Here is a 13,963-nt window from a genome sequence, read left to right as displayed (position 1 = left end):
TATTTTCTGCAGGAGCCATTTTCAAAACGTATTTCAGCAGTAACTTAAACAGACTCCATGAGGGTTCACAATTGTAGATGGCTAATAACTGTGAAATAGATAAAGAAGTCCTGTAAAGATATCAGAGCCAGTTTTTCCGTATTTGGCACAACTTTTTGGAATTTTGGATCCTCAATGCTCTTCAACTTTGAACTTGTTTGGCTTATACATATTTTGATATGAGCGTCACTGATGAGTCTTATGTAGACGAAACGCGTGTCTGGCGTACAAAATTATAATCCGGGTTCCTTTGATAACTATTTCCATAAATTATTTTCTGCAAGAGCCATTTTCAAAAACAATAACTTAAACACACTCTATGAGGGTTCATTATTGTAGATGTCTGATAACTGTGAAATAGATATAGATGTTCAGAAAGGGTTTGATATTATTTTATGAGTTCTATAACCACAATTTTTTTTTTAATTTTAAATTGGTACTTTGTGACAATATCAATTAGAACATTTATTGATAATATAACTACCTCAGACAAAGATGCTCTATTTTGAGGTAAGATGTCTAAAAAATGAAAATATTTAAAAAAAAAAAAAAGTTTTTCCTTCTGTGTGGTTTTCTTCTTCCAATAAGTCATAAAGCAATAGCCCGTTAGATTGTATACGTTGTATAAAGGCATTAGCTGTCATATTTATGTTCACCGATTTGACTCACATATTTAAATTAAAGAATGCGGATGCAATGAGATCTAATTGCAAGTAAATAATTCATCAGTGATGTTTTATTCACTTGACAGTGGATAATCATCAGCGATGTTTTATTCACTTAAAAGTGGATAATCATCAGCGATGTTTTATTCACTTGACAGTGGATAATCATCAGCGATGTTTTATTCACTTAAAAGTGGATAATCATCAGCGATGTATTATTCACTTGAAAGTCAATAACCATCAGCGATGTTTTATTCACTTGAAAGTCGATAATCATCAGCGATGTTTTATTCACTTGAAAGTGGATAATCATCAGAGATGTTTTATTCACTTGAAAGTCGATAATCATCAGCGATGGTTTATTCACTTGAAAGTCGATAATCATCAGCGATGTTTTATTCACTTGAAAGTGGATAATCATCAGCGATGTTTTATTCACTTGAAAGTCGATAATCATCAGCGATGTTTTATTCACTTGAAAGTGGATACTCATCAGAGATGTTTTATTCACTAAAGAGTGGATACTTCATCAGCTATGTTTCTTCGCATATTTTAACAAAATTGAACCAAACTTGCTGTTAATAGCGAATTATTATTTCACTTTTTCACTTAATGATTGAACCAATAAAATCATTATTTTTTTTAGCTAATGCTCAGTTACACATTAGACAACTTTATATCAAAAACACTTTTTGAACCCATTTCATTAAATATTAAATAAGTTCGAAGGGTCCGCCTGTCGTTTTATAAAGATGTTTCACTTTATTCTTGGGATGTTTTATGTGAATTTGACTTCATGAACGCGAGACAAGACGATTTTAATCTTATGCAACGGATATTTTTCGTTTGACGTCTGATTTGTCTACAAGATAAATGTCACTGTATATATAATAAACGTGATGACAAATTCAATTAAATGGTCTGAAAATAAATTCTATGATCTTAAAATGTATGCTATGATATTCGTATGAGTATAATGTATGTTCAACTCACTAAATAGGCGAACACAACAGAACAAAATGAACAATGAAACGCATCTTCCGATATTACAACTTTTTTTTGTTGATGAACGCGAAATCTAACGAATATACTATTTGATTAGATAACTTAGTAATTGTATCACCAATTTTGTCCCATCTGTGAATTCAAAAACTTTAAAATCTGTAGATTCTTAATTTATCAACCTTTTCTTTTTTACAAATCGTAAATATTTTTCTTCAATATCGGATAACTGTTTGGTTAAATTAATGGAAAACATGTTTTTAGAACTTATTTTGTGTTGCTTTTTAGTAAAAACAATGATATCAGCATTTACGTAATTAATAGGAAAACTTGAATAAGGGTCAAATATTACTTTAAACCTCTGCTTTATTAACACGTCTGTTATTTTTAGCAATGACATTTATGTTGCTTCTTAATCAGACCTTACAGATAGACACTATGTTTATGATTTGTAATTTTATTCACTTTTAAATGTCAATTTCATTATTGTGTGAAATTGAAAATGACCCTTAATAGAATGCTTCCCAATTTGAACCTTAATCGGGTACGTTAGTTGAGAGAAATTATTAAAGGTCAAATTTCCATTTGACGGCATAAATAAAAACATAGACTCAAGTATACGAAAATATTTGCCAATTTCGTAAAAAGTCACATTCTAGAACGGAAAGTTGGCTTACATTTTATCCAAAGGTCAAAGTATTGGGCTGTGCGGCATATTTTCAACATTTACATGTCCTTAACTTCTAATAATTTTAACCTTTACTACGATTCTATACTACCCCTACTTTTGGACCTCTTTTAGTTTACATGTTTTAAATAGACGGGATCAGATTTTTATTACTTGACAAGTTCCTAATCCAACACAATTCGAACCCAAACCTTTTGAAAACATTGACTGTCCGCCTTCCTACATTGACAGATTGACTACTAATATTTACCTCCACTTTCAGCACTTTTCGCTATATTAAGGTGGTATGGGTGTCTTTCGCCATCTTGGATTGTAAAAAACAGAGAATCTAAGGTCCATATTTTCTATCAAGTTAGCAAAATTTGATGCAGGAATGCAGATATTTATGTGAATTTTCATTTAAAAGAACCAATTTATAAGAATGTAACTTAGAAATATTAATATTTTTACAAGTGTATATTATTTTTGGTTATTTTTGAATATTTTCAAATTTTCATTTTGAGGGGAGGTAACTCTAAAACAGTGCATTTTCTGAAGGACTCTACAAGAAATTTTCCTATTTTGTCTTTTAGCCGGAAAAAACGCACGGTGACCCTATCTTTTCTTTTGATATTCTCAAAGCATTGTCTGAAAGCTATCTTTTCCTAATTTATTTTACAATTCTATCATTTCGTTTAGTTTCTAATCACAAAATATTGGCTTTTCCTGTATAATCCATACAAAATTTGTCATTTTGTCACAACCTGTAGCTTGATAAAATGCGCGGTGACCTATCATTTTTATAATATTTTTGAACATGTATCAATAGATACTACATTTTGACAAAGTATGAACAAATTCTATCATTTTTATTTTAGACTCCCATACCACCTTAAGTTGAAGTTTTATTGGTGAAGGGAGCTGGAGTGCACAGAGAGAACCACCTACTGTAGGCAATATAACTGACAATTCTACCCAGTTTACTAATAGTTTAGAGTCGTATGTAAACTGATGAGTTTATACTCACAGTTACCTGTTACCTATTTTGTACAGTCCACCTTTGACAGATGAGCCAGTTTAGTTGGTTATTCCTCTTGAGGTGTAGAATGTCTTATCCTATATTTATTGAATATATAGCCTTCATTTTAATGTGATGTCATGGTATCACCATCCAAGTAGTCAGCACTTTGGTGTTGACATGAATATCAATTATGTGGTCAGTTTTATAAATTTCCTGTTAACAAAACTTTGAATTTATCGAAAAACTAAGGATTTTCTTTTCCCAGGAATAGATAACATTACGCGTGTTTAACACAATTTTTTTGTAATTTTGGATCCTCAATGTTCTTCAACTTCGTAATTGTGTGGCTTGATAAATATTTTGATATGAGCGTCACTATTGAGTCTTATTAAGACGAAACGCACGTCTGGCGTACTAAATTATAATCCTGATACCTTTGATAACTATTAAAACACTGATATAGACCGCCAACACAATTATTTATAAATATTCAAACTAGTTTATGCAGTCATTTAATAAAATCTTAAACTTGATAGATTCGTCAACTGGAACCAAGAAACACCCAGAAAAACCCATCGCAGTACATGTTGGTGGAGAGTATAGACTTTTTGTCCTTTGTTTCACTTGTAAATCTTTCCTCATGAAGCTGTTGTCAGGCTAGAGACACAAAAGACAAAAACTTAGATCGCTCATCCACAGAGACAACCTGTATACACTTGTCTCAAGAAAACAATGTTTCAGGGAATCTACCTGTTTATACCGAACAACTAAACAACGAAAAAAAACAAAAAAAACTTAAGGCTTTAGACATCCTAGGTGAAATTAGGTAAAGTAAAGAAATTAACATTGCCAGTGTCCATTCGAAATAATTAGATGGTAAAAAAAATACTTAACTTAAATTAGCTACCATATGTAGAGTCGATAGAATCCTGATTACTTCTTTGAATATTTAGAGTCACATGTCCACTTCCAACAGGGAATATTTTTTTATTTTAGTCTGGGAGCTCCTTGGAAAAATGTGAGGGGAATGAATTTTCGTGAAACCTTCCAACATCAGTGTTAGATTACCTCGAGAGACTTTAAATAGTGTATCATGGTATATTATTTTTGGGATCACAATATGCAGCAGTAATTAGAATTTGAAATTTTTTAAATAGCCACGGTTACCATGGAAACAGCAAAAATATGAAATAAATTAAAATGCTCCAAATTTAATGATTCTTAAAAACACATGTTGCCCATCATGTGAAACTCGACCTTTGATATTTGAGTTCCAAAATGGCTGCCGTTACTATGGAAACTGCCAATTATGAAAAAGATTGTTGGCTTTCATAATTATTTGTCATATGTTGACCTACCCTTTGATATTTGAATTTCCAAAATTGGTGTGGTACAAGGGTTGGGTGGTTTTGGTGACTTTTATGTTAGCACCCTAACACATGATAACTAGTTTTAAAATGTTAGGATTTTTATGATGTTAGATCTTATAAACTTAAACTGATTACTTTAGTTGTATGAGTTCAATTAGTGATTTTATGATGCAAAAATCCTGAAATTAGATGAGATGTGGTATGATTGCCACTGAAAAATCTCAACACCCAAGTCACTATGTGTCAAAAATAAACAATTATAAGTCAAAGCATGGCATTCAAAACAAAGCCTGGTCTCCAACAAAACAGGAAGCTATTAAGGGCCTCAAAATGACCAGTAATGCATAAACAAATGGTTTGCCAAAACAATTACAAAATTAAGATCTGAAGTGCAGTATGTTTCATATTTTAATATAAAAAATACAAATAGATGTTATCTTGTGAAAAAGTCGTACCTTACAGAACATTTAGAATTATTCCACGATTACCTATTCTTATAAATAAGTGACAATAAGGAAATTCCAACACAGTTGGAAACTCTAATTAAAAATAAATATCACTTTTAACTTTTTCATGTATTTGTACATCTTCAGCTTTCAAATGACATTTTGGCTATTTTGAGGGTAATTTTATTTATTGGTATTGTCATTTCACCTTACCAATAAAAATTGACAAGCCGTTAAAATTGAGAAAATCCATAGTAAATAAAATAATAAGGAGTTTTTACCTCTTTAATTAATCACATGCTAGTTTTAAGTACATCTTTAATTTAAATATTTACCTTTATAAGACACAATAAGTGGCAATATGATATACATCATGTACATGTGTATGGCTCAAGGAGAGAAACTAAGGTTAAGGGGAAATATCTCTTACAAATGACTTGTAAGTTTGTGTCTAACATTTTTATAATAACATTCCAAGCTTCTTATTAACACATTTGGATTCTGCTTCACATGATTTCTTTCAAAGCCTTGATGAAACTAACTATTGCAAACTTCTTACTGATTTAAAGAGTCACTCCCCTGAACTCTGGTATATGATACAAATTCAAGAGATCAAATTATACAACCAATACAGACTAGATTGAGGTAATAAATAATCACCGGTGAAAAATAATATATACAAATCACAATATTTCCTTGTATTGGAACACCATGGGAAATATCAAATTTATACATGTTTAAGTTCATCTCTACAGGTAGAAAGGTTGAAATATTATTATTATATCATATTTTTAAAACAGATCAATTGAATTGTTTGGAGGCAAGTCTGTTTCAAAATTGATCTGTCCTTTCTATGAAATAATGTCTTGACACAAAAATATATTAAATCTGTCAAATAAAAATTCATCAACAGTAATATGATAATTTTCCTCGTGCATTTGACTTCCACAAATCTATTGTTCACAATCATTGGTCACCTATTGTCTGTTTCCTGTGAAGACACCCAATTGGATTCTTTATTTTGATTACAATGGAAACTATGCAAAGTAACAATTATTCTCACTATTTTTTTCCAAACAATTGATTTTCAAAATATGAGAAACTTGCCTTTATTCTGTTAACCCATAAACGTATAAAAATAAGGAGATGGGGTATAATTGCCAATGTGACAATTATCCCCCAGAGTCTAAATGGTGTAGATTCAAGCAGCTAACTTAGTTTTGTCTTTATTATACAACTTCAAAATCTGGTCTTTTAAAACTAATAAACAATAAAAGTATTGTCTACAACCTCATTTAAATAAAATGATCAACCAAAACCTAGACAAAAATTTATTGAAATTAACTGTATATAAATAAATCTTTATGTTTGTTTAATTTTCATAGTTAACTTATATTTGTTGTGAGGAATTCAAAAAATAAATGCACACTAGACCAGAAAAGAGTTGGTTCACAAAAGGCAAAAATTGCTGCTAAAATTGAAGGTGTACATTGGATCCATTTAAGAACTTCTTTCAATACAATGATAAAGTCGAAATTAAAGGCTACATTTGGCAACAATTAAACCCATGTATTTTCCATGCACAATGACATTTCTTATCCAATATTAACCTGGTTGGTGAATATTTCAATCTACATAGATAGTATTATATCCTGTCAAACAAACTATGATAATTCTGAATATCATACAAAGTCATGCAGAATGGACCTGGTCACACTGTTTAATAATAAGAATACTGTTAATAAATAAACCTATTATACAAAAACAATCTAAAAACATCATTTTTTTATTTTTGACCAGCAAAATTTTTACTGGAGTACAAAACCTAACAATAACACTTATTTCATCACACAAATGAAAAAAATATAACAAGAAAAAATAACAATATTGGTTTTGTCTCTCACAAAGTATTCAATTCGTCGTCCATATTTGTTTTCCAACACTGGGGGAAAAACTTTCTAGTGAGATCAAAAGTTGTACAAGAATACAAAATACAATGTGTATACAGTTAAATTACCACAGACACTTTATTATGATGATTCAATTTCTGAAACAAAACTGCTTAACTTCTGAAAATGACCAATGATATAAGAATTCACATGATGTATAGAAAATTTGCCATCTTCCTATAGGAAATATTAAAGGCTGTATTTAGTGCTGTCATTAAATGACACACAAAAATATCAATATATTATCTTTATAATTCCATTATTCATTTTATATTCCTTAATTTTGAAGGCTGAACAAACTGTAATAAAGAAATTTAAATATAACAAAATAAATATCCATGGTAATTTAAAACACATTGTAGATATTTCAGAAATTGAGCAAATCATTTTTTATATATTAACAATGAAGTACAATAACTAACAACTATGAAGCTAAATTGGCTCGGGCTCTTGGTGTCATTTTCCGTAATCGTCCCCGACTACTGACAGTGACAACAGGTGTGGAAGGTTCAGATTCTTCGGTGTCGGAGTTGGATCCGGACTCTGATTGATCCTCCTCCAAATCACTTTCCTGAGTATATTTTATCGTCCGTTTACCCTTATTTCTGGTACTTCGAACAGGTCCCTCGCTGCCATTAAATGTTTCTATTTGCTTAGTGCTTCTTTTAGGTCGCCTACGATTATCAGAAGGTCCTGATCCTTCTTCACCCCCTATATTTGCTTTTAATCTCGGTTTTCTTCTATGATTTGGCACTCTAACTGTAGGAGCTGATGGCACCGTTTTATAATCACTATTAAGTGATTCCGTGTCAGAACCTGAACTGTTATTATGAGAATGGGGACTGGATGAAGATGACGATGATGATGAGCGAGGTCTCGATGACTTTTCATTTAAATTAGTTTCTGAGTCTGATGATGAATGAGAATTTTCCTGATTTTTGTCTTCATCTGTAAATGATCCATCGGCACAATATTTACGAGGTTTTATCGATCCTGTTGCTGCACGAGTTGTGTAGGATTTGGAAGAGCCCCCATTTGTAAGAGATGGCTTCACTGTAATTAGAATAGAAAAAAATAAACATAGCCTTATTTTTTTTATTCAAAATTAAAATACAGTCTAATCTTGTAATATCATATTGTACTTAGTTGTGTTAAAAAATTGCATATAGTGGGTTAATTTATCTTCGTGAATTCAAATTTTTGTGGATTCAGCAAAAAATGTATTTAGTTGATATTTGATTTTGTAGTTTTGCCAAAGTTTGCATACAAAGATATACTTGGCTAAACATTAGAATTTGTGGTTTACTTTAATCTACAAAATCCATGAAAATTGGTAACCCACAAATAATAATGAATCCCCAGTAAGTTAAAATTATCACAGTTATATTTCATTTTGTTCAATGCATTTCTATCCCTTCAGTTGATTTCTGTTGATATGAAATCTTAATTAATTTGACTATATTTTGAAATCTGTTTAAAGAAAATAAACATGAATTTACTCAGTATGTCAAACATGGCATACATGTAAAAATGTCTCCCAAGAGGGAAAAAACATTTTTTTGTCCTCATTGCCAGTAAATTAGTGTGTTTTACTTCAGTTATTTCTCTGATTTTTATAGGAACAAATGAAGACCAGTCAAAGTGATGATTGTAAGTCACTGCCATTCATTTAAGTGCAATTGTATTAGTAAATACAAAGTGCAGCTTTCTATAATTTAATAATTCACCAAAACATAAGTAAACAATTCAACAACTTCAATATAAAATTGTAAACAGGAAAATGTTTTATCAAAGGGACATCTCTCTAAACAGAAAATCCAGGCCCCATTGGTCATTAACATGTAAAAGTCTGTTAACGACAAGTTTTCTGGTCTGTTTTTTTCTATTAAAGACCAATGAAAATATCACTGAATCAAAGCCTGAAAGGCTGTAAAAGCAATTGCTGCCATGTTTATGTTTTGGGGACTTTTTTTCATCCACATATATTTAAGAATTAAACATGACAGGAGTGTTGTCTAGTGAGAATTAAGAAGGTTTTAACTTTATATCAATTAAAGACTTTAGCAGAAAGTCATTTTTAATATGTTTTATATTTCACAAGGAGACAACACGTTTACCAGGCTAAATTTGGGGTCAAATATACATGTGCTGAAACATATAACTCCAAGAGAAATTATTATGGATTATCCCCTAGTAGTGTTTGTAACTGGGCAATAATTTCCTTTATTGATTTAATTTTCATAATTAATTTAAATTTAACACTTCAGTTAAAACATTTCAACTTTCCAGACGCAAATGTTGAAAAACGGGAAAGAAACAAAATATTTTACAAGACATAAACATGTAAAAAATAAATATATATTTCAGCTGACTAAAAATATTTTCATAATGTTACTTTGTCATCATTTCTTAAAAACTAAATCCCAAACATTATTGCTCAGTTGATATGTGTCATCCTCATGCGGTACGAGATAACTATAATTCTCATGCAATCCCGAAAAGAGGGGCCATCACAGACAAACATGACATCAAATCGTCATTATACGAACAAGAACAAACAGCTCTAAGTTGCTTTGATATTTATCCAATTTTCAGGAAACATTGTGAAAATGATCTTCAATATTTCGAAAACATTTGAAATAAAATTGCAAACACGGTGGACCGTCGAGGGTCAACAAATGTAGTAGAGTCATCCATTGGAAAGACGAGGATAATGGTTTCATCATTTGTCATGCATACCCAGTTTTGAATATAATATTCAAAAAGGATGTACTTTTTTTAATCTATGAAACTAGAAAATTCCAAATTGTAAATATCTCTTCATCTGGACTTGGCATCTATCACGTTTGGGCGGGTCCATTTCATTAGTAAGGTGATCGATAAATCTTACGGAGTATGACAAAAAAGGAAAACAAACTTATTGTTATGTGTTTTTAACAAGGGTTTCGTTCCTCCAAATTATTAGCGCAGACAAATCAACAAAATAGGTCAGTTAACTTTGTCTATTTTTAGATTACAGGTAATCATTTAACACTACGTATAACCTGATAACCTGTGTAGTGATTTTGATTTTACGATAAATTTATGAATGAACGACAACTTTATGAATGAACAAGAGCACCTGACCTCTTTCTTAAAAAAACACACCAATTAAACATATAAAACCGTATATTATAAAAGATAATTCAGTCAAATTTTCAATACTAATCAACAACTGAAATGATTCCATATTTTGTTGAAACATCGTACGAACGGAAAACGGAATCGCAGGTATAAAAATGCATTTTTTTCACTCGGACGTCTATGTTTTTTGATAGTCAAACGGTTGTCCCCCTAAATACAAAAATACATCTACAAGAACGTATGCTGAAACTTCTTAAATCCACTAACGTTTTTCAAAAGTTTCAAGCTATGTATTGCATTAGAAAACATACATAGGTGTTTAAGAATGACAGACCAGGAGCCTGTTTAACAAAATACTATGGCTTGATCTGGGCGGAGTCTCTGATCTGGGTCACAAAGATGGCCACACGCGACGGCATGAAAGCAATTGCTTACAAAATCAGGAATGTCATGTGCCACCTTGTTATTCAAGAAGCTGATTCTTAACTGGTATAAAATAAAATAGACTATCCATTATGTACAGTAGTTGTCGTTTGTTTATGTAATTTATACGTGTTTCTCATTTTTTTTTATATAGATTAGACCGTTGGTTTTCCCGTTTGAATGGTTTTACACTAGTAATTTTGGGGCCCTTTATAGCTTGTTGTTCAGTGTGAGCCAAGGCTCCGTGTTGAAGGCCGTACATTGACCTATATACGGTTTACTTTTTTAAATTGTTATTTGGATGGAGAGTTGTCTCATTGGCACTCACACCACATCTTCCTATATCTATATAGCACTGGTCTGATCACTAATTTACCTGGAGATTTATTAGTTGCTGTCCTCTGTGGTCTCTTTTTGGTTTTAACTTGTTCCTCCTCATCTGTTGTCTCTAGTTCTGTTTCAGAATCATAATGATTAGATTCTACAACAGGCTTTTCTGTAATACAAATGTTAGTGATCATTTCTTTTAAATTTCCTCCTGGTAAATATTTTCACAAATATTTTTGTTGTCTTTCAATTTTTGTATGTGAAATATGAAATCTTTCTCTACCATTTAGATAAATATTTTATACATTTTGGTAAATATATAGGCATTGCCATGACAGAGGGATTGCAGGATATTCTACTGGCTAATAATTTATGTGCTTTTGTCATGATTAAAGATTTGTTCTGATTAAAGGCAGCAGAAAAACAACTGTAAAAAAGTCATAAATCAATAAAGAGAAAACAAATCAAGGTTACAAACTAATACCAAGGGAAACACATCAACTATAAGAAGAGACCAACACAAGCACTTATTGCAACAATAACAAACACCTAAATACATTGAAAAGGACTATTTTACAACAACTGCCATATTCCTGACTTGGTACCGATCAAAGTTCTTGTAAGCACAGAAGGGTGAAGATTAAAAATTAAACATTGTATTGTAAAAACATTGGTTGTAGTTGATTCAGTATAATATCATCATTTTGCAACTTGAATATCTGAGCGAATATTTCATTAATAAATTTTATTATAGATTGTATAGAATGACATGATCAATGCACTATTTTTTGTGTATCTCTAAGGTAGTGACATATCTTGGAACGTTTAGATATCAAGTCAGTACCATAGGGTTTTATACTCAAAATGCTGGTTTGAAAAGAAGGCTTTCTTTATCTGTATCCTTAACTTACTTGCTGGACTAGGAGCTGCTCTTGTTGGTCTAGCAACAGTTGCTAGTCTTATACCTCTAGAAGTACTGGGGCCTGTGACATCCACATCCTCTTCAGTAGTGCTACTACTAACAAATCGTGCCCGTCTGCCATTACGAAGGCCTGAGGTAGATCTTGAAGGTCCAGGTACTGATACTTTTGTATCACGTGATGTACCAGCTCTGGTGGAGTATGAGGTAGATGGTTTAATTCTGCATAAAAAAAAAATCTTGAAAGGCTAAATTGCATACCTGCCAACTTTCAAAAATCTCCATGGGCGATTTCAAGCAAAAGAGGACCTAATGCATATCAATGCATGTCATTACAGTATTTAACTTGAACATCTATCTTTTGGAATGTGTATATAAAAGTCATGTGCTTGAAATTCAACTTTAAATGTATTTCTAATCCTCTGAATGTCATTTTTAAAGTATTTAGTCTTAATAATTGAGTTTTATAAGTATCAGGTCAACACCTCTCATTGAAAACTGTAACAGAAGGTTTTGAAATATAAAAACTTGTATTCCTTTTAAACTTTTTTTAATTCGAGCGTCACTGATGAGTCTTTTGTAGACGAAACGCGCGTCTGGCGTATATACTAAATTTAGTCCTGGTATCTATGATGAGTTTGTTTATTCCAAAATGTGAAAGTGACACTTTTTTTATAAAACATTTCCTGAAATCACAATAATTAATCTCACATTATCTTCTAATGTTCAACATTCATATTAAAAAAAAATACATGTAAATATTACTGAACTAAAAGTAATAAATAGGTAGCAGCTAACACAAGACTGAAATATTTCTTATCTACAAAGGACACAATCACATACCTTGGTGAGAAACCTCTGGGTGCTGGAGATTTCTGACTTCTCTTAACAGCAGTCTTCCAACCACTTATTATATCCCTGATCTGTTCTTCAAACATGGCTGACAATCTCAAGGTCATTGTGTAGATCTAGCAATAAAGTAAATCAGATAAAACTGATAATCTCAAAGTCATTGTGTAGATCTAGCAACAAAGTAAATCAGATAAAACTGACAATCTCAAGGTCATTGTGCAGATCTAGCAACAAAGTAAACCAGATAAAACTGACAATCTCAAGGTCATTGTGTAGATCTAGCAACAAAGTAAATCAGATAAAACTGACAATCTCAAGGTCATTGTGCAGATCTAGCAACAAAGTAAACCAGATAAAACTGACAATCTCAAGGTCACTGTGTAGATGTAGCAACAAATTAAACCAGATAAAACTGACAATCTGAAGGTCATTGTGTAGATCTAGCAACAAAGTAAGCCATATAAAACTGACAATCTCAAGGTCACTGTGTAGATCTAGCAACAAAGTAAACCAGATAAAACTGACAATCTCAAGGTCATTGTATAGATCTAGCAACAAAAAAGTAATCCAGATAATTATAAATTATCGTTGATCATCTCAAGGAGATTGATTTTCTTGCTTGAGCCGGGACGGAGAAAGTGAGTTGAGATACTCAAGCCAGTAGCACAATATGGAAAATATCACAAAAAAAGATCAAAGGAAAAATACACAAAATAGCGTTAAAAATAAAATATATAAAGGGTATTGTATAGATCTAGCAATAAAGTAAATCAGATAAACAAATCTATCAATAATGTTTCTACACTTAAGTAATATCCTATATTTTAACCTTTAAACAGTAAAATGTTTATACAATAGTCTCTTACCCTTGCCCTTTTATTTGTATTGTACATCTTTGAGTTTGTAAACACTTGGCGACAGTCTTTACACAAGTCCTGTGGGTTGTCATAATAATCATCCTGAAGTCTCTGTCTTACTGAGACTAAATCCATTGGATTCATAACAATATCAAAGTAACCCTAACAAAAGAGAAAAAAAACATAATAAGTCAATTTATACAGGTAAATGCAATGTACATGTTTTATGCAAGTTTTTTTTTGTTTTGAAATTAGGGATCAATCTGCAAGCATGCACTATCCCATTTACATGTTACCTGAACC

The 13,963-nt window shown here is 31.4% G+C and overlaps 1 protein-coding gene across 3 annotated transcripts in view; it reads right to left on the bottom strand.

Moving 5' to 3' along the window:
* Positions 1-6,124: 6,124 nt before the first annotated feature.
* Positions 6,125-13,963, bottom strand: part of LOC134687328 (PH-interacting protein-like) — a 45,262-nt gene continuing 37,423 nt past the window's right edge. For all 3 annotated transcript variants that reach the window (XM_063547536.1, XM_063547537.1, XM_063547538.1), the window contains 5 exons: positions 13,670-13,822; positions 12,795-12,919; positions 11,944-12,173; positions 11,082-11,201; positions 6,125-8,212 (listed from right to left, as the gene is read on the bottom strand). In XM_063547536.1, the coding sequence (XP_063403606.1) occupies positions 7,584-8,212; positions 11,082-11,201; positions 11,944-12,173; positions 12,795-12,919; positions 13,670-13,822 (1,257 nt within the window). In that variant the 3' untranslated portion in view covers positions 6,125-7,583. The remainder of the gene's footprint in view (positions 8,213-11,081; positions 11,202-11,943; positions 12,174-12,794; positions 12,920-13,669; positions 13,823-13,963) is intronic.

The sequence above is a fragment of the Mytilus trossulus genome, chromosome 10 (assembly GCF_036588685.1).
Source record: "Mytilus trossulus isolate FHL-02 chromosome 10, PNRI_Mtr1.1.1.hap1, whole genome shotgun sequence".
Taxonomy (NCBI): domain Eukaryota; kingdom Metazoa; phylum Mollusca; class Bivalvia; order Mytilida; family Mytilidae; genus Mytilus; species Mytilus trossulus.
This window is presented reverse-complemented; position numbering and strand designations above follow the sequence as displayed.